Genomic DNA, 22084 nt, shown 5'->3' on the forward strand with positions numbered 1-22084 from the left:
CAGCTGGTGTGGGTGGTGGAGGCCTGCAGTAAGGAGGCCGCGGGTGCACACACCACGGGAGCCAGCGATGACAGGGAAGGAGACATAGCCGGCTTAATAGTGGGCGAAGTACGCACACCAACTCCATCTCTGCAATGGGCACGTGAGAAAAGAAAAAACACTCGGGGCAAGTCTTCAACAGTGAGGACGCTTCCATAAAGAGCTTGAGAGCAGATGAGGATATGGAGACCTTGTTAATGAGAGCCAGGGACAAGCCAAGGGCAGGCCCATGACAGGCTGGGAAATGGGAGGCTCCCAGGAGGGCATCAAGTGTGAGATTCCCTCAGGCTGGGAATCTACCCTAGTGAACAGCAGACAACGATCTGCTACTCTGGCCCCAAGGGCTCCCCTCTGTAATGGCAGCTGACAAGGCTGGGCCACGTGGTAACGAAGCCTGTACTGGAGCAAAATCAATTTACTGACAGTATCTACGGGATTTGGAGAGCTGTTGGGGTGGGCCCTTTAGTCATGTGCTTCCACATTGACTGACTTCTTGTCTATATGTAAACTGAGTTGTGAAGACCTGCTTGGATTTGGCCTTTATTCAAACAGGCTACAGGAGTATTGTCTTGGAAGTAGTTTTCCCAAGAGTCGCTGAAGTCACATGCCTAGCCCTAGTCAGAGCCTGGCACACGTTTTGACACACAGTATCTCAGACTGGCCTCGAACCACGTAGCCCTGGCTAGCTTCAAACTTCTCTTTCAGCTGAATGCTGGTTATTACAGGTATATGCCACTATATTTGGACTTTTTTTTAAGTAAACACTGATTGAGTGAAAAGATAATTTTTTGTTTTGATAGAGGGTTTCGCCATCTAATAGGCTGGCCTTAGAGCAATGCCCAACACAGCAAATAATTTTAACTTTAAATTCTAGCTTGTCTAGTTTGCTGAGTGTGAAATTGCCTTGTATATCCTGTCACTCTACTGGTGCAATCCACCAGTGCTATCACAGGTGCAAGCATCTAGGATTGGATAAATGTAGAGGGGACCTGGTTAGCCTTCATTATAGTAAATGCAAGTTACTGTGCATAGAACTTAGTCATATAGAAGTAAAATCTGGGGATTTGTAGGCTAATACCAAAAATCCTTACTGTACTAAAACTTTACACATTTTAGGTCAGACCAGTAAACACAGTGATGTGAGATAAAACACACAAGTCCAGAAGAGTATCAAGTATAGTATGCTCACCTTATACCCCTGTGCCACAGCTGCTCCCAGGCGTGCCGGGGAAGGATACACCTATGCATTTAGCTGGACTTTCAGCCACTGGCACTGAGAGAGCAGCAGTGAGTCATAGCTCTGAAAGTCCATGGCTTTTTGGGAATTTCTACATTTTTGTTTTGAGGATTTCACTGCCTAGCACCAGGACAGGCTGTCATTGTGAACCCAAGTGACCTGGTACCAAGGGCTTCCAGGAGCACATCCTCCTCCCCACCAGACCACCAAAGCAGGAGAAGGGCACCTTCCTGCTCAGCCAGGACATGCAGAGGCCTGAGCTCTGAAGTTTAGCAGCTATCCTGCTAGAGCTTTCCACGCAGGATGGTGTGCACCCTCCTTTTGTGACTGTCACCCTTGGGACAAACCAAGTTTTTTCAAAACAATTCATTACAAACTCAATGTTCTTAAAAAACTTTGTTGCTGTGACAGTGCAAACAGCATTCATTTTATTGCTCAACTTTAGCATGGGCACATACATAGTTAATTTTTAAAAACCATTTATACAGATGTTATTGATAAAGCTCATGTAACAACTGGGTGAAAAATACAGGGAATATCAAAGCTAAAACACTCTGTAATAAATACAAATACAATGAAAATGATAAAACTTTGTTTTAAAGTCAGTTTGAGAGAGGAAGAATATTACATAAAGTGAGCTAATTATACCTAGAAATAAAACAACTCAGCATTTGGTACAATCATCATCCTAACGTAAGAATGTTAAATACCACAAATGGCACCCGTTGATGGTAAGCTGCAGACAAGCAGGAGCTGCTCTACCAAAGTGAGAAGGTGGCAGAACCATCTCCAACGCCCACCAGTGCAATCGGTCCAATGCCCCCCCACGTTCCAAGCAGATTTAGTGTTGTAAAATAAGACAAATCACGTTATACTTAAAGGAAGAGAAACTTGTGCTCTCAATTGTAAATACAAGAGAGGATGAAAGGGCAACAAACTATGTGCAAAACAAAATGTACACTATACACAGCACTATTGTAAATTTCTTTACACCAAAATAATAAGGCCCTCTGCATCAAATCTCACCTCTGTACTGCGAATGAGCTCTAAGAAGCACTCACTCACAGTTCATAATTAAACATGCATGATGGAATAATATGGAAAGGTGACATCACATATTTGAATTAACACAACTAGAGAAATGATAAAGAGCAGTTAAGGAGGGGCATGTGGAAATAAATATTCACATTAAACATGAGGTGCAAGTCCAAGGTTCAATGACAAGAGTCTTTCGGTTTCCTTAGCACCTATTTTGAAGTAATGGGGTGATATAATTTTGAAACTGAAACCTAAATCATGTTTTCATATATCATGTTAGTGATCCCACAGACTGTCATGTAGGGTGATTTTCTTTTAAAGCTCTATTAAAGTCATTACAAAGTTAAAAGGCACTCAAAAAGCGGTGGTGTTTGCCTGCTTTATGTTGTACATGAAAACAACTGATAGTAGCTTTTTATTACCACATCCCTGTCAGGTAGATTTCTATAAAGTGTTCATCGTGTATTTTGTACTGAAGGATTTTAAGAGGAGGCACAATAACAAACTGCACTAGTGCTTTAATATAAAACAGAGATGGATCTGTAAGCAACAAGGTGATATGAATGCTGAAAATACAAATAATCAAACAGCAGAGACCATTTCCACACAATGTTCCTCGGTACTACTAAGAATGCAGTAGGAAAACCCAACATGTTTGGGAAGAAAAAGGCTATTGTAAGCACATCACTGCCGCACTGCTGGAGCTCTGACTAACGTATCCATAGTGGTCAAATTTGGCCAAACAAAATACATTTAAATGCTGAGGAACTATAAAAGCAGTTCTCAACTTTCAAAAAAAAAAAAAGCAGCAAAGTTCCCCTCCCACTTTTATATACCCATTCCCTGCCCCATTTCACCCTACCCTGTGAAAGTTTAGCTCAAACTCCAATATTTAAACGATAAACATTGGAGCTGCTTTGGGGCAAGGATGGGGAGATGAGGGTTGCAGCCCTTCCTCCCAGCGCTGCTTCCCCGCTGGCCACTCCCCCTCAGGTGCCTGGCTCGGAGGAGCACTGTCTGAAAGCACAGACGGAAACCCACTCCATCACATGGAACAACACAGGGACTGTTCCCTTTAGGACTAAGCTGCAGAAGTTAAGCCCATTACTAAAATTTGCTATGCTTACTTCACACATCTATGTTAAAAAAAAATAGCACATACTTTTTGGTGGCTCAAGTTAAAAATCCATTTTGTGATTTTAGATTTTTCTCCAACCCCTCACTGCAGAGTCTGGGCTGCCTTCTGGATCACAGCGCAAGTCATACACCTGTGCTTGGAAATCAGATGTGGATTCTCAGCACTGCAGAACTGGGGCTTCCTTCCTTCCTTCCAAATTGAATCCTTCAGTTTTAAAGTGATTTCTCTCACAGAGTTAGAAGGCTTTTGTTGTTTGTTTTTAAGGCAGGATCCTGCTTTGTAGCTCAGGCTGGCCTCCAACTCCACATCCCCCTGCTTCAGCCTCCTGAGCGTTAGGACTACAGGTATGTGCCACCGCACCTAGCTTCACTCTTTTTTTCTTAGTACTCAGATTCCTTACTCACCACCTAGTACTACCTCCAGTTCATCTTGTGAGGTAAAAACAGGTTTCCTAAGCTTGCTGAATAGTCTTCAAACCGAAAGTATCACTTTTGCATAATTTAGCCAATTAAAAGCATGAGCATCCAACAAAGCTTCAGGATGGGTTACTTGATAGAAAATTACAATATAATTAAATATAAATTAGGTGCACTTATTAGAGACTTTGGTTTACAGAAATATATCTTAAAAGACAAGCTCACCTAACAAAGAATTAAAATCCCATCCCACCTGCATGCTGAGAAACTATAAAAACACAGTATTTCAATTTAAGATGAAAGTAAATCCAAAATACCTGACCATATTGATTCAAGATAAAAAATATTAGGTTTTTAAAAAACATCTTCTTAAAAACAGGGATCCCCTGAATACATCTTACCATAGCAAATAACTACTAAGTCTAGACTACATGGTCACATTAGGAATTTGAAAACCAAAATTAAATAGTTGTATTTCCAGGAAATTCATGATTAAAAAGTACAAAAACCCACTTAGGCTAGCTTGAAACATACGATGCAAAGTATAATGCTCTGCTATAGAAAGACATAATTAAACATGTAAATGGCTTAATCTCTGAAAGATAATATTCTTTTAGCCAATTGTTTACAAAGGAAGAATAATTCAAAATAACTTTATTTTTAACAAAGAATAAGTACAGGAGCTGTTCAAAATCATGTATTCAATCAAAATGAAATGTTACTTGTACCGACTGCTAGAGCTGTCTTGATGTATAAAGACTGGAAATCTGTGAAGCAATTTGAATAGATTACCTTTTATAAAAATAGTAGTAGTCTTTAAGTGTAGAATACTGCCTAACTCTGGAAATGCAGGGAAGTCAGCATTCTTTAGGTTCAAGATATGAATTTTAAATAGCAGCTGAATGTGTCCTCATGGCAAAGCATAAAGACCTCTTTTCCTTGAAAAGGAATTTGCAAAGTGTCCTTTCCCTCACAGCATCCTGCCGTGGAAGGAGGTGGGTTCCTGTACTTCAGCCTCCTCTGAAACGGAGAAAGGAGGCTGCGGTCAGGGCATAGAGTTCTGGGCCAGTCCCTCATTCCACAGCAAATCCACATGTTTCTTCGATGGCTGTTAGCAGCTTCTCATAGAGCTTTTCATAGCTTTCATAGGGTGGAATGTCTATTCGGTTGAAGCTGTGAGTAAATAGATCATATTTTACAGTTTATTCAAAATAAGCAAACTGGTCTAACAAGTACATAAGGCACATAGAATATCATCCTGTGTCACAGAGAAAATTCAAAAGATAGGATTTCTCTAAAGAAGAGATCACGTCTACCAGTTCTGAATATTCGTAACTTTTAAATCACTTGTAAATGTTATTTGTTCTTTTTAAAAGTGCATTTATTTTACTGAGCAGTAAGTGAAAGAAAATTCTGGAAGCAACGCCAACCTACATGGACAGAGGAAAAGCTACAAAAATAACTCACCAAGTGTGGGCTTTTGGCAGGTTATTCGTGCAGGCATCAATCTGGTGTATGGTGAAGAGCCGTGGGCCTGCAGCACCTACCAATGAAGGAGATGTGGGTCAAATCACCACAGGGCTGTATCTATCTCCAAAATCTTGTAACTAAACTGGTACATAATCCATAGGACCTACGGATGGGAAATGCTTAAAATTCACACTTGATACCTCAGGGAGGCAGGAAAAGAATCTGAGTTCTCAAAGCTGGAACTAAGTGAACGTGGATAAGGCTGAATGCCTGATGACATTAGCATTTCATTTGAGAAAAAGGTTCTAGATTAAATCCTTTTGCCAACTTCTTTTATAGAAAATCAAATCTCCAAAAGGATGATTTAAAAAACTACAAGCAGGAGCTGGGAAGGTGGCTCAGTGGTAGAGTGCTTGCCTTGCATGCAAGAGTCCCTGGGTTTGATTCCTAAGCAGAAAAGGCCAGAAGTAGTGCTGTGGCTCAAGTGGTAGAGCGCTAGCATTGAGCTGAAGAGCTGAGGGACAGCGTCCAGGCCCAAAGTTCAGGCCCCATGATCAACAAAAATAAATAAGTAAGTAAATAAATAAATAAACTACAAGCATGGCTCAAGTGACAGTGCTTGCCTAGCATGCATGGGGCCCTCAGTCCAATCCCCAGTAACACACACACACACACACACACACACACATATGCACACGCGCGCACATGTGCACACCAGAGTAATTGGGCAAATCTAAGATGAAATATACATTTTTGCTTTGAGAGAGGATCTCACTATGTGCTCAGGTTGGCCTCAAACTCGCCATCTCCCTGCTTCAGCCTCCCGAGTGCTAGGATTACAGCCATGTATGACCCTTGCCCAAAAAGCACATTTTAAAAAAATGACAACCTAGGCTGGGAGGGTGGCTCAGAGGTAGAGTGTTTGCCTTGCATACATGAGGCCCTGGGTTCGATTCCTCAGCACCACATAAGCCAGAAGTGGTACTGTGGTTCAAGTGGTAGATCGCTAGCTTTGAGCTGAAGAACTGAGGGACAGTGCCCAGGCCCGGAGTTCAAGCCCCATGACTGACAAAAAAATAAAATGACAACATAGTACAAATGTAGATTTCATGACTGAAGTCAGGCTAAGAGCAAAAGATGAGCAGTCCATAGGAAAAACTCCAGTTAACACAGACACCCCATACAAATGTATAGAGCAGAAACACAACTTCAAGTTCTAGAAACTGAAAGTAAACATAGCTGAAACTAGGCTGTGACTAGGCCTTAACCAGCGAGTGATGGATCACCCTAATGAATTGTTCCTGTGATGCTTTGTGCATAATCTCTCTTCAGCAACAGCTCTGAAAATGATGAAGAAAAAGAAACTGCCATCCAAGAAAGCATACACCCATTAGCAACGGCATCAACTCATCCACAAACTCAACAGCTTACTCTACAAAAAACAATTCTTAATGTAAAAAAAAAGGGATATCAGCTGGATGCTGATGACTCACACCTGTAATCCTAGCTACTCAGGAGGCTGAGATCTGAGGACAGTGGACAAAGCCAGCCCTAATAGGAAAGTCTGTTAGATTCTTATCTCCAAATACCCAGCACAAAGCCAAAGTGGAGCTGTAGCTCAAGTGATCGAATGCTAGCCTTGAGCAAAAAAAGCTGAAAGATAGAGCCCAGACCCTGAGTTCAAGCCCCAGGATGAACACCAAAAAAAAAAAAAAAAAAGGAATGTGATTATACATCAATGGTCTGATGCAATGCAGTAAATTCAAGTGCTCTGACCAAACAGATGGCTTCTGAGACTCCTGCTGACTCTATTAAAAGAAAGAACGGACAACAGAAGCGAGGCATCCCAGATGGGTGAATGCTTTGCCAGGGTGATATCTGGACATGGAAATAGATAACTTGCCCCTACAGGAATGTGTGACTGAATTAAAAGCAAGGTGACCTGAAAATAAAAGGCAGAGCATTAGCACAGACAGCCCAGTTTCCCAGGTGGCACTGACTGTATTCACAGAGAACTCCCCAGAAAAAGGATCTTGGGAAAGGATAAGAGAAGAAAGGAGAAGGGACCACAATGTAAAAATTACAGATCATAAATGGACTGAAAAGAGAGCCTATTAGTGCAGGGCTTGTGAGATATCGCTATAAAGCAAGCGCTGTCCCCTGCCTGTCCACACCCTGGCAAAGCCAGCGCCGGGCCTGTCCGTCCATCCGTCCGTCCGTCCATCGGGCATTTTACCTTGAAGAGCCTTGAAGCCCTGCAGAGGCACTCTAGAAGACCCTGTCACAAACTGAAGCAACCGTGCTCGTCTTTCTTCATCAAAGAACTCCACAGCCTTCCAGAACCATTTGACGACATTGCTGTCTGGTGTGCAGTGTTTTAACCGGGTGTTTATCTTCCAGTCACTGACATCTATTTTTCCAAGTCCACAAATAATAAGCTGTTAAAACAATGCGTAAGTGATGAGCCAGTGAGAACCAAAGCCATGCTCCAAACTTCTCAAAAGAAACCTGTGCAGCATGGTACATATAAAAAACATCTGGGAAACTTTTCAAAATCTACACAACAGGTGCAGTGCTGAAGAGATTGAAATTTTGTGTGTCAGGTGACAGTCAGGATTTGTACTTTAGAAACTCCAGAGGTATCTCTCTCCAGGATCTGAGACTCATTATTGTAATGGACCTGATATGAAAACTCCACCATCTCATAATAAGACTCTGATTATTTTAATGGACAAGAAGCTGTGACTCAGAATATCTGCAGTTCCCATGTGCCTTCCTCTGTGTACATCACATGAAACTGGTTCAACATGCAGCACCATGATTCAGACACATTGAACTCCCTCGCTAAGCCAGCATTTCCTTCTGCCATAATCCATTGGCTACCTTTACTTCACTACATTCCATGAAGGCCACCCAGAGTCACAACAACTCAAGAAATGCGTGCCAAGCCGGGCACGAGTGGCTCACACCTATAATCCTAGCTACTCAGGAGGCTGAGATCTGTGGGTCGCAGTTCAAAGCCAGCTTGGGCAGGAAAGTCCGTGAAACTCTTATCACCAATAAATCATCAGAAAACCGGAAGTGGCACTGTGGCTCAAGTGGTAGAGCACTAGCCTTGAGCTGAAGAGCTGAGGGACAGCGCCCAGGCCCAGAGTTCAAGCCCCACAACAGACAAAAAAAAAAAAAAGAAATGTGTGCCAAGTGAGTGAGTGACAAACAGGTCACAATCTTTTTTTTTTTTTGGGGGGGGGTCCGGTCGTGGGGCCTGAACTCTGGGCCTGGGCACTGTCCCTCAGCTCTTCAGCTCAAGGGTAGCGCTCTACCACTTGAGCTACAGCGACACTTCGGCTTTTTTCTTTTTTGCTTATGTAGTGCTGAGGAATCGAACCCAGGGCCTCAGGCATGCAAGGCAAGCACTCTACCACTGAGCCACCTTCCCAGCCCCGACAGGTCACAATCTTAAATTGTACTAAAACATTAACTATGTGAACACACTCATATAGAATCCATATAGAATCCTCATGCAGGGTCCTTGTAAATGAACTATATAAAAATAATTCTGATACTACTAAAACATCCCCTTAGAATCCAAGACCAATCTATCTTACTCATCTAACATGATTACAATAGTGAATTATGATAGTATATAGTATAAAGCAGAATGTAACTGGGCACTGATGACTTACAACTATAATCCTAGCTACTCAGGAGGATGAGATCTGAGGATCATGGTTCAAAGCCAGCCCAAGAAGGAAGTCGATGATACTCTTTTTCCAACTGATAACCAAAAAGCCAGAAGTAGAACTGTGGCTCAAGTGGTGGAGTGCTAGCCTTGAGTGAAAAGCTCATAGACAGTGCCTAGGCCCTGAGTTTAAGCCCCACAACCAACAACATAAAAACTCTAACAGCCAGGTGCCAGCAGCCCATGCCTATAATCCTAGCTACTCAGGAGGTTGAGATCTGAGGATCATGGATGGAGCAGGAAAGCCTATGAGACTCTTATCTCTAGTTAACCACCAGAAAACTGGAAGTGGTGCTGTGGTTTAAGTGGCAGAGCACTCACCTTGAGCTGAAGAGCTCAGAGACATTACCCAAGCCCAGAGTTCAAGCCCCATGACCAACCAAAAAATAAAAACAAAAACTCTAACGTATATCCTAATTTTATTGTAATTTTTCTTTCTAATCTAGTATAACACTAAAATAATACACACATATTTTCCCCAAAATTTTAATGATTTCTTTAGGAGAAAATATGTAGTAAATCCTAATGCTAAGGAATAAAATTGCCAACAAAGCTTCTATAGGCTTTTGAAGATTACTGAATCTAAGCCACACTGAAGTGGGAAGAGGACACCCTAAAAGGATTAGGAGTATGATATAAGCAAAAGACATCTCCTAACCCTGGTGTGAGGAGGGGAGATGAGAGGAGCCGAACACTACTCACAAAGGCAAAGAAAGACTCCATGCTCCCTCACACTGCCCCGCCACCACAACCACAGAAGGAACAGGGGTAGTACTATGTGTGTCACACCAATCTTTCTAGATTGTTGCTAACTGGTCAGGAACAGGGGTAGTACTGTGTGTGTCACACCAATCTTTCTAGATTGTTGCTAACTGGTCAGCTAGCAGTTAATTAGAAATGACACTGAAATTAATATGAATAATGGCAAATACATTTGCCATTCCCTAGCTGCTAAACAAAGAAAATCTTTTCTGGGGGTTGATCATGGGCCTGAACTCTGGGTTCTGGGTCTTCTGGGCACTGTCCCTCAGATCTTCAGCTCAAGGCGAGTGCTCTGCCACTTGAGCACCACTTCCAGCTTTGTCTGTTTATGTGGTGCTGAGGAATTGAACCCAGGACCTCATACATGGAAGGCAAGCACTTTACCACTGAGCCACCTTCCCGGCCAACTTGGAATCCTTGACAGAATAAAACTTTTTTTTTATCCTTCTATCTCAACCTACCAAATACTGTACTAAAGGGATGTGCCATCATACAGGAAAGCCTCATTACTTTCTTCAAAGCAGTCAGTAGAAAATGCAGATATTTTTAAAATACAAATCTTAGTTATAAACCAGACCTGCTTTAAACAGAAACAAAAAAGACTATTAACTGTTGAATAGTTACTTACTATAGTGTATAAAATGTGTCCAAGGTCTAGGGATTGTTACTATATAGTTTTACTTATTTCCTCTCCAATCTTTTTTTTTTTTTTTTCCAAACTCTGGGCTTGGGTGCTGTCCCTCAGCTCTTCAGCTCAAGACAAGTGCTCTACCACTTGAGCCATAGTGCCACTTCCAGTTTTCTAGTGGCTTATTAGAGATAAGAGTTTCACAGACTTTCCTGCCCAGACTGGCTTTGAACCGAAATCCTCAGATCTCAGCCTCCTGAGTAGCTAGGATTATAGGCGTGAGCCACCGGTGTCCTGCTATCCTCTCCAATCTTATCTACCTTCTAGCAAAGCTGGATGCAAATACAACTGGGCTTAATCTATTATCCAATTAAGTTCTTTATGAAAACAACTACTGTACCAAGCAACAGAAAGAAAACAGTGGAAGAATGTACACATTAAGACATGAAATTTGTTGAGAAGAAATAAGAAAATGGAAATTAAGAATATCACAATACTGCCATAAACATACACACAAAAGAACGTCACAGTATAAGCACTTATGCTTACTCACAGACACTGCAAAGCACAAAAGACTTCCTGTGAATAAGAATTCTCATGGCATTCAACAATAAAACATGGAAAACATTACAAATATAACTTCTCTCTAAAAATGAGTAACAAAATAATACCCAACCTTTCCCGATTGTACTAGATGATGTCATTAACGTGAATGCACTGACCTCTAACTCCTTCTCATCAAATGTCTTCAGCAGATGCTGCGGGATTACTTCATTAAATCCTTTCTGCAGGGCTAGGAATTGCGCCTCAATGCCTCGTAGAAATCTCCAGTTCACATAGAGCCTGTAAACATTGGGCAGGGTTCCATTTCATCACATATATTCAGATTTGATCATTACAATGGGTCTCTATTTTAGTAACATTACACTTTACAAGCAGGTAGCATCAAGAATTTAGTGCACTAGGACTGGCATGTAGCTCATGGTACAGTGTTTGCCTAACATGTATAAGGTCCAAGGGTCAATCACCCCAAATGAGGGGGAAAAAAAAAAACAGAAAAAAGGAGGAGGCATAAAAAACAGAGGGGAAAAGAAGGAAAAAGAAAATCACACTGAGGAATACAAAAGAAGTTAGTAGCTGGGAAGCCAGTGGCTCACACCTGTAATCGTAGTTACTCAGGAGACTGAGATCTGAGGATCATAGTTTGAAGCCAGCCCAGGCAAGAAAGTCCATGAGACTCTTATTTCCAATTAACTACTCAAAAAGCCAGAAATGGCGCTATGGCTCAAGTGGTAGAGCACTCATCTTGAGCAAAAGAAGTTCAGGTACAGCACCCAGGCCCAGAGTGAAGCCCCAGAACCAGGAAAAAAAAATTAGTACCTAAAAGTCTCAATCTAACGGGAAGAAGTAGTCTCTGAGCTATAGGGTAGCTTAATAAAGATAAAAAGCAGTAGCCTTCCACCACCAAAAGCCGACTCAGCAAGTAACTCTTCAAATCAGAGTAACTCCTGGTACTAAATATAATAGCACTTATATGGGTGAGAAGTTAAAATTCTATGGGCTAAGGATGCAATATGTGCTTAACATGTGAACGGCCCTAAATTTAATATCTATCCTAAAAAAAAAAAGAGAGAGAGAAAAGTAATGAAGTCTTCCTAAACTACAATATACATGACAATAAGAATAAAAATGACTTTTTTTTTTTGCTTTATTTGGAAGTACTGGAACTTGTTGGTAATTTGTCTATGTTTGGAGGATTACAGAGAAGAGAAGGTTGAAAAGAAAACAGTAATATCCAAAATGAGAAGAATATAATAAAAGACAAGAGTAACACTTTTGAATACTTCCTGGAAGCTATAGAAAATATGGAAGATATATCACCAAGAAAAAGTGTACTAAGTTCCATGTTTTCTTCTTTTCTTGTTCTTGAGACAAGTCTTACTATGCAACACAGGCTAGCCTCGAACTCCCAATTCTTGTGCCTCAGCCTCCTGAGTACTGGACTATAGGCATGAACCACACCACAAGCTTTTTACTTTTGCTTTGACTAGAACTTATCCTCCATAAAGGAACTGCTTTCATTTGTCTACCCATAAAAACTCTGCAACTTACACATCTGTCAAGTTTGTTACCAACATTTCCTTTTCTGAGCAAGCAGAAATAGTTCTCTACTTTAATAGAATAAGTTACTTAACACATTCCTTGGCACATCTCACTATTTGTTGGTTTAAAGGGAGAGCAAAACACCAGGACTCTTTATCTCACACTTGCAGTTGTCCAAGGAAGTGAGTGGGGAAATTCCTAGTCATTCTTGTCTTTTAATTAGGAATGTAATACACTCTTGCTACTATATATATAAAGAAAATCAAACAATAACTGTAGAGACAGTATTTTTTGCCCTATTCCTAACCACCACCTTTGTTCCCTCCTCTAGGCAAACTGTCTTCTTAAATATCTTCACGCTAACTGTAAAACAATACAAACTTTGTTTCTACGTAATTCTTCTAGGACATGGTTTTATTTTATTTATTTATTTATTTTTGGTTGGTCATGGGGCTTGAACTCTGGGCCTGGGCGCTGTCCCTCAGCTCTTCAGCTCAAGGCGAGCACTCTACCCCTTGAGCCACAGTGCCACTTCCGGTTTTCTAGTGGTTTATTAGAGATAAGAGTCTCACAACGGAGTTTCCTGCCAGGGCTGGCTTTGAACCGCAATCCTCAGATCTCAGCCTCCTGAGTAGCTAGGATTACAGGCCTGAGCCACCAGCGCCCAGCCAGGACCTGGTTTTAAACTTGATAATTTACATAGCTTATTTTTTCAAACCACCACATAATGTACATTTTGTTTGCTCTGAAAATAATTTTGTAGTTGATTTTCTACAAATAATATTGAACTGATCATCCTTAATTATATTAACTATTTTTTTTTCTGTAAAAGAGTCCTGAAACTGCCACTGAGCTATCTAGCTGAGACCTCACATACATGAAATGAAGAGGCCATCTTGGCCTTTTTCAATCCTAGTTGCCAACTCTACTGTTCTCTACTCAAGATTACTGATCCTGGGCTGGGAAGGTGGCTCAGTGGTAGAGCGCTTGCCTTGCATGCCTGAGGCCCTAGGTTCAATTCCTTAGCACCACATAAGCAAAAAGGAAAAAGCTGGAAGTGGCGCTGTGACTCAAGTGGTAGAGCACTAGCCTTGAGCTGAAGAGCTGAGGGACACTGCTCAGGCCCCACGACCAGACCCAAAAAAAAAAAAAAAAGATTACGGATCCCTGGAAATGTTTTAAAAAAACCAAAAAACAGGTACTTTTTTTTTTTTTTTTTTGCCAGTCCTGGGGTTTGAACTCAAGGCCTGGGCACTGTCCCTGAGCTTCCTTTGCTCAAGATAAGCACTCTGCCACTTCAGCCACAGTGCCACTTCTGGCTTTTTTTTTTCTTTTTTTGGGAGGTCTGGTCGTGGGGCCTTGAACTCTGGGCCTGGGTGCTGTCCCTCAGCTCTTCAGCTCAAGGCTAGCGCTCTACCACTTGAGCCGCAGCGCCACTTCTGGCTTTTTCCTTTTTGCTTATGTGGTGCTGAGGAATCGAACCCAGGACCTTATACATGCAAGGCAAGCACTCTACCACTGAGCCACCTTCCCAGCCCCTTCTGGCTTTTTTCTATACTAAGGAATTGAACCCTGGACTTCATACATGCTAGGTAAACACTCTACCACTAAGCCACATTCCCAGCCCCAAGTGGTTGTTTTTAAGCCATTAATTTCCATAGTAGCTTATTTTGTAGCAGTAAGATTACCTAAAAATTTGAATATACCTCCGCATTGACAACCTAGAACATTTATTAAATGTCCTGAATTATGATAATGTATAAGTGTTTACCTGACATATTCTTTTTTATTTTCTTCTGTAACAGGGATACTTTTGCCATTTGGTTTAAGTTCATGCTGAATAATTTCACCATATGCATTATGTTCAACACAGAAGGTATGATCCAAAACACCTGTAATATCATTTTCACTAGGAAAAAGAAAAAATATGTAAGTGAGCCTTAAACAACAGACACTACAGGTATGTTAGTAGGTGAGAGAGATTCAGCTAACTTTTTTTTTTTTTTTTGTCGGTCGTGGGGCTTGAATTCAGCTTGGGCGCTTTCCCTACGCTCTTCAGCTCAAGGTGAGCGCTCTACCACTTGAGCCACAGCACCACTTCCGGTTTTCTAGTGGTTAATTGGAGATAAGAGTCTCATGGACTTTCCTGCGTGGGCTGGTGGGCAGGCTGTGAACCATGATCCTTAGATCTCAGCCTCCTGAGTAGCTAGGATTATAGGCGTGAGCCACTGGAGCCCAGCTTTAAAATGTTTTATAATTTGACAGTTCCTATGCTATCATCCCACCCTTCCTTGAGCAGAAAAGAGTTTTACCCTTCAAAAATAAGAGTATATTACTTCCTATGTTCTGAACAAAGCCTTGGACAAAACTGGATTTTGAACTACTACACCTCAAAACTTTAGTTATGTTTGTCCTTCAGACAAAGGCTCTAACAAAATCTAGCACTCTTGAATGACCAAATAGATCATCTCAGTGAAAAATATGTGGTGAGGTGGGAGGGAAGTGGGGAGAGAAGGGATGGTACAGGAAAAACAAAGGAGGCAACAATGCTTGATAAGAAATGTACTCATTACCTTCTATACAGTATTTTCACAATAAAAAACTTATTTTTAAAAAAATGTGGTACGTGGCTTTTGTAAAATTAATCATTGAAGCCTGGCACCAGTGGCTCACGCCTGTAATCCTAGCTACTCAGGAGGCTGAGATCTGAGGATCACAGTTCAAAGCCAGCCCGGGCAGGAAAGTCCATGAGACTCTTATCTCCAATAAAAACCACTAGAAAACCGGAAGTGGTGCCATGGCTCAAGCAGTAGAGCGCTCGCCTTCAGCTGAAGAGCTCAGGGACAGCGCCCAAGCCCAGAGTTCAAGCCCCACGACTGACCAAAAAAAAAAAAAAAAAGAATCATTGACAATTTACCTTCCTAAACAGAATTAATTATTAAACAGACTTAGTTCTTACGTTAAAGTATGGGCCAAACTATCATTACTTCATTAAAAAGCCACTGCAGAAAGAAAAACAGAATCACGTCAGTTGCAGGAAAATGGATGCAACTGGAGGCTATCGTATTGGATTGGACAGACTAAACTCAAAAAACAAAGTATATGCTTTCACTCATATGTGAAAGCTGGACCTAAAAGAGATACACATTCATGGGCATGTACAGACATGCATAAACCCATATATATATGGATAACCATAGAACATGAAGGACTACTTAGAGAGAAGGGGAAGTGAGGAAAATAAAGAAAGTGAACAACTCTGAAATATACTGTAAGAGGTGCTGGGAAGGTAGCTCAGTGACAGAGCGCTTGCCTTGCATGCATGAGGCCCTGGGTTCGATTCCTCAGCACCACATAAGCAAAAAGAAAAAAGCCGGAAGTGGTGCTGTGGCTCAAGTGGTAGAGTGCTAGCCTTGAGCTGAAGAGCTGAGGGACAGCGCCCAGGCCCAGAGTTCAGGCCCACGAACGGAACCAAAAAAAAAAAAGAAAGTAAGAAAAAAAAAAGCCAGAAGTGGCGCTGTGGCTCAAATGGTAGAGTGCTAGCCTTGAGCTGAAGAGCTGAGGGACAGCGCCCATACCCAGTGTAAAGGCCCCACGACCGGACCAAAAAAAAAAAAAAAAAAAAAAAAAAAAAAAAATATATATATATATATATATATATATATATAAAATAAGTATATATGATGAAAACAGTATACAGAAGCTCAATGAAAGCTGTCAATCAATAGGCAAAGGGACAGGAAAAGAAAATTAGATTCTGTGGGGGTGGACAGTATTAGGAGGGGTTGAGTTAAGAAGGATGAATATGGTCAAAACAGATAGTTTGCAGCTATGAACACAGAATAAAGGAAAGCTACTGAAATTGTTATGACAAGAGGTAGGGAAACGAGGAGAGGATAAAGGGAGAGCGATTGATTAGAATACTTTATGTATGAAAATTTAACAATAAAATCTCCCCTATATAATGTAAGTTTTTAAAATATAAAATAATAATAAGCTGGGTTCCAGTGACTCATGCCTGTAATCCTAGCTGCTCAGGAAGCTGAGATCTGAGGAGCTGTGGTTCGAAGCTAACCCAGGCACAAAAGTCCCTGTGAGACTCTTACCTCCAATAAAGTATTCAAAAAAGCCAGAAGTGGTTCTGTGGCTTAAGTGGTAGAGAGCTAGCCTTGAGCACAAAGAGGCTCAGGGACAGAGCCCAGGTCCTGAGTTCAAGCCCCAGGACTGGAAAGGAAAAAAAAAAGCCATGGCAGCCAAAATTTGTTATTTTATCACGCACTAGAACAGAACTTGTATGACATGGAAGAAATCATTACATGCAATACTCTATAAAACAGGATCCACAGACTGAACATCCCCAATCTGAAAATCCAAAACCTAAAGTTTTCCAAAATCTAAAGCTTTTTCAGTGTTGATATGACATTACCAGTGGAAAATTCTACCCCCAACTTCATCTGATAGCTGGAAGTAAAAAACAGGCTCACTAAAAATAATGTGTGATTATCTTCAGGCTACATGTATATGGTATATGTGCAACAAAAGCCAAGTTTTGTGTCCATACTTGAGTCCTGTCCCCAAGATATCTCAAGTACATACAACTATTCCAAGATATGGGAAAAAGTAAAATATGAAATACTTCTTGTCCCAAGGACTTCAGTAAGAGATAATTTGGACCAACGTTTTTCCCTCGTAAAAGTAACTAACATTTTCTAACATTAAAGAATGTAAAATGTTCCTAGCTACTCAGGAGGCTTATATCTGAGGATCATGATTCAAAGCTAGCCCAGGCAGGAAAGTCCGTGAAACTCTTATCTCCAAGAAACCACTAGAAAAACAGAAGTGGCACTGTGGCTCAAGTGGTAGAGCACTTGCCTTGAGCTGAAAAGTTGAGGGACAGCACCCAGGCCCAGAGTTCAAGCCCCATGACTAACCAAAAAAAAAAAAAAGTAAATGTAAAGAAAAACAGAGGAAAGGGGAAAAGTCTTAGGTGGTCCTATCACACAATATTTTCTGTACATACATTTTTTTTAATTTTAAGTAACCGTAATAGTTTTGGATCTAACTGCAATAAACACATAAAAGATTAAATACGTACAGTATCCACACCAAACTGTTATGAAGGTCTGGATCAACTAACTCCATATCATCCAAAGTAATTGATTTCCCAAGCAACTGTTTATAAAAAGGCAATGTGAAACCACCATCGATATAATGTCCATGAAACACAGCCATTCCCATTATCCTTCCGACAAAGTGGAAATATGATAAATGCTCCTGAAATTGATAAAAAGTCAAATAAATACTTAACTCAGAAACTATCAAAGAATCTTTTAATAAAAAATACTTAGGCAACATTGATTTTGAGCTTCTTTTTTTTGCATGCTAGGAGGCTAAGGCAGCCACCAGCCATCATCAGCTAGCTTTTTTTGGTAAGTATCAAATTTCTACTCAGTAACTATTCAAATGGAATAGGTTGAGTTTAGCATATCAAAGCTCAGTAATCTTCAGAAAGTATCTTTATTTTTTTATTTTTTTTTGTCAGTTGTGGGGCTTGAACTCAGGGCCTGGCACTGTCCCTGAGCTTCTTTGTACTCAAGAATAGCACTCTACCACTTAAGCCACAGCACCACTTCCAGTTTCTGAGTATTAACTGGAGATAAGAGTCTCACGGGAACTTTCCTCCCTGGGCCAGCTTCAAACTGTGATCCTCATATCTCAGCCTCCTGGGTAGCTAAGATTATAGGCATGAGGCACTGGTACCCAGCTCAGAAAGTATTTCTATAAGGCATGCTCAAGATTTTTTCTTGGGGCTGGGAAGATGGCTCAGTGGTAGAGTGCTTGCCTTGCATGCCTGAGGCCCTGGGTTCGATTCCTCAGCACCACATAAACAAAAAGAAAAAAGCCAGAGGTAGGCACTGTGGCCCAAGTGGTAGAGTGCTAGCCTTGAGCTGCAGAGCTGAGGGACAGCGCCCAGGCCCAGAGTTCAGGCCCCACGACCAGAGCCAAAAAAAAAAAAAAAAAAGATTTTTTCTTTTTCCTTTTTTTGTTGGTTGTGGGGCCTGAACTCTGGGCCTGGGCGCTGTCTTTCAGCAATTCAGCTTGAGGCTAGTACTCTACCACTTGAGCCACAGAGCCACTTCCAGCTTTTTCTGCTTATGTAGTGCTGAGGAATCAAATGCAGGACTTCATGCATTTGAGACAAGTACTCTACCACTGAGCCACCTTCCCAGCCCCAAGATTTTCTAAATCACTATAAAATAGCCTATTATATAGCCTTTCTCAAAGAGCAAAATCACTTGGTACAGTTTATCTTGTAGAAATTAATCCAAGGGGCTGGGAAGGTGGCTCAGTGAAGAGTGCTTGCCCTGAATGCATAAGCCCCTGGGTTCAATTCCTCAGCACCACATAAATAGAAAAAAAGCTGGAATTGGTGCAGTGGCTCAAGTGGTAGAGTGTTAGCCTTGAGCTGAAGAGCTGAGGGACAGCACCCGGGCCCAGAGTTCAAGCCCCAATGACTGACAAAAAAAAAGTGTATTTGTCACAGGCATTTGGGCTGGGAAGGTGGCTCAGTGGTAGAATGCTTGCCTTGAATGCATGAAGCCTTGGGTTCGATACCTCAGCACCACATAAGCAGAAAAAGTCGGAAGGGGTGCTGTGGCTCAAGTGGTAGAGCTCTGGCCTTGAGCTGAGGAGCAGAAGGACAGCGCCCAGGCCTAGAGTTCAGGCCCATGACTGACAAAAAAAAAAAAAAAAAAGAAAGAAATTAATCCAAACTACAATCTCATTGCTGCTTCATGAATCTACTTACAGATCCTGGTCTCTTCCTCTCCTCTCACCTCCTACTGAATCCTTTATTACGGAAGAAAGCTTTCAACCTTAAACACTGCTTCCTTGACCTAACTAGAAATTGAACCTCAAAATTCCACAGACCTGGGCTGGGAAGGTGGCTCAGTGGTAGAGCACTTGCCTTGCATGCATGAGGCCCTGGGTTTGATTCCTCAGCACCACATAAGCAAAAAGAAAAAAGCCAGAAGTGGCGCTGTGGCTCAAGTGGTAGAGTGCTAGCCTTGAGCTGAAGAGCTGAGGGACAGCGCCCAGGCCCAGAGTTCAGGCCCACCACCGGACCCAGAAAAAAAAAAAAAAAAAAAAAAAAAAAATTCCACAGACCTTAAGAGTACAAACTGGTGACACAGTTACTGACTATTCACCCTTGATCAAATTAATTAGTCCCTGTAGGACTTCTGGAAATAATGAGGATAATGACAGATCCATAAAGAGCCTCCATGAGGCATACAGTAAGGTGAGGAAACCAACACTGGGCAGCATCAGGAACCACGAGACAAATCTGAACTGAGAGACTACAGTGGAAGTAGTGAGCTCCCTAAGAGGCCTTACCTATAAATCTTTTTTTTTTTTTTTTTTTTGTCGGTCATGGGGCTTGAACTCTGGGCTTGGGCACTGTCCTTGAGCTCATCAGCTCAAGGCAAGCACTCTACTGCTTGAGCCATAGCGCCACTTCCAGTTTTCTAGTGCTTTATTGGAGATAAGAGTCTCACAGGGCTGGGAAGGTAGAGCGCCTGCCTTGCATGCATGAGGCCCTGGGTTCGATTCCTCAGCACCACATAAGCAAAAAGAAAAAAGCCGGAAGCTGTGCCTCAAGTGGTAGAGTGCTAGCCTTGAGCTGAAGAGCTGAGGGACAGCGCCCAGGCCCAGAGTTCAGGCCCCACGACCGGACCCAAAAAAAAAAAAAAAAAAAAAAGAGTCTCACAGACTTTCCTGCCCAGGCTGGCTTTGAACCATGATCCTCAGATCTCAGCCTCCCAAGTAGCTAGGATTACAGACAGGAGCCACCAGCGCCCGGCCAGGATGTTTGTACTTTAAAAGTCTTTCACTTCTCAAATATATAAATCTTAAACTCATTATTAAATCTCCCTCCCATCTTCCCTTTAAGATTTTTTTGGTATTGGAGACTGTACTCAGGGCTTTGAGTTTGGTTAGCCAAGCCTTCATCATTCAGGTCACACCTCAAGCCCTCCTGTTTTAGTTGTTTTCAGACAGAGATCTTTGCTCTGAGCCTCAGATGACTATCCTCCTGTGTTCTTTTTTATATCATTACTTAATCAATTGCATCTTTCCTCTTCTCAACACTTGTTAGTTTCCACAGGAGCTGTCATTAATAATAAATATCCTTGTGCCTTAACTGGTTCAAATACCTAGGCATTTACTTGAGAAAATTTTGTGGAAGAGAAATTAAAGAGACAAAGGATAGGATCAAGATTAAAACAAGTAATTCCTATAAACTACATTAATATTTAAAGATGAAAAAGCATTGTAGGACCCAATTTAATTCACATCATTATCCAAACTATGAACCATACCGGATTAACAGCAGAGTCAGGATTGATTTGCAATGTATAGATGTCGTCTCTTGAATACTGGAAGAGGCCATAGTATGGATTCAACATTTCATGTGACAGGAGATACAACCATTCCCTAGAAACAAGATGTGGTATTTGTTACGGTATGCCATTAGTTGCATTAGCAAAACTGGATATGGATGTAGATATGGATGTGTGTGAACCAAGGGCCCTTAAATGCTCTATATTTGAGCCACATTCCAATCCAAGAACTTTTTTAAATAAAATGAAATTAAGGACGAATTTTATTATATAAAATCATACTTGAGGGGCTGGGAAGTTGGCTCAGTGGTACAATGCTTGCCTTGCATGCATGAGGCCCTCCATTCCATTCCTTAGCACCACACAAAGCAGAAAAAGCCAGAAGTGGTGCTGTGGCTCAAGTGGTAGAGTGCTAGCTTTGAGCTGAAGAGCTGAGGGACAGTGCCCAGGCCCAGAGTTCGTGCTCCATGACCAACAAAAAAACAAAAAAATCATACTAGAAAAAAAAACACACTAGAAAAATCTACCATGATCAAACAGCAAATGAAAACACTTATTATACTAAAGTCACTGCTCAACTTTTTTACACTTTAGCATCAGAAAGTATAAGGGTTTTACCTAACAGTTCAGTTACTTATGAGATGCCATAACCCAAAACATTTCTTTAAAAGCTCCATGATAAATATAAAACAAAGGGAGAGTTTGGTTTTATTTTAAAATACTCATATTGTATAGACTACCCTGGTCTACTCCACTGAGGGTAGATTTATGTAGATAAATAATGATGCAAAATAAATTTGCTCTTTCAGAAAAAGGAGTGCTTTGATGTTTGTATTTTTCAGTAAGTTTCACAGCTGGGTACTGGTAGCTTACACCTGTCTTTTCTTTTTGCCGGTAATGGGACTTGAACTCTGGGCCTAGGCTCGTCTCTCAGCATTTCAGCTCAAGGCTAGCACTCTACCACTTAAGCTACAGCACCACCTCTGATTTTCTGGTGACTTATTGGAGATAGTCTCATGGACATTCCTGCACAGGCTGGCTTTGAATCGTGATCCTAAGATCTCAGTCTCCTGAATAGCTGGAGCTAGGATTACAGATGTGAGCCACTGGCA

General features: G+C 41.4%; 1 protein-coding gene across 2 annotated transcripts in view; it reads right to left on the reverse strand.

Moving 5' to 3' along the window:
• Positions 1–4763: 4763 nt before the first annotated feature.
• The window catches only part of Smurf2 (SMAD specific E3 ubiquitin protein ligase 2), an 81422-nt gene continuing 64101 nt past the window's right edge, over positions 4764–22084 (reverse strand). The window contains exons 13-19 of one of the 2 annotated variants that reach the window (XM_069993093.1): positions 20952–21066; positions 17669–17847; positions 14345–14482; positions 11193–11313; positions 7575–7776; positions 5336–5411; positions 4764–5041 (exon numbers count right to left, since the gene is read on the reverse strand). In XM_069993093.1, the coding sequence (XP_069849194.1) occupies positions 4942–5041; positions 5336–5411; positions 7575–7776; positions 11193–11313; positions 14345–14482; positions 17669–17847; positions 20952–21066 (931 nt within the window). In that variant the 3' untranslated portion in view covers positions 4764–4941. The remainder of the gene's footprint in view (positions 5042–5335; positions 5412–7574; positions 7777–11192; positions 11314–14344; positions 14483–17668; positions 17848–20951; positions 21067–22084) is intronic. The other variant, XM_069993094.1, reaches the window with a different exon arrangement.

The sequence above is a fragment of the Dipodomys merriami genome, unplaced genomic scaffold (genome assembly GCF_024711535.1).
Source record: "Dipodomys merriami isolate MVZ:Mamm:240054 unplaced genomic scaffold, mDipMer1.0.p SCAF_42, whole genome shotgun sequence".
NCBI lineage: Eukaryota > Metazoa > Chordata > Mammalia > Rodentia > Heteromyidae > Dipodomys > Dipodomys merriami.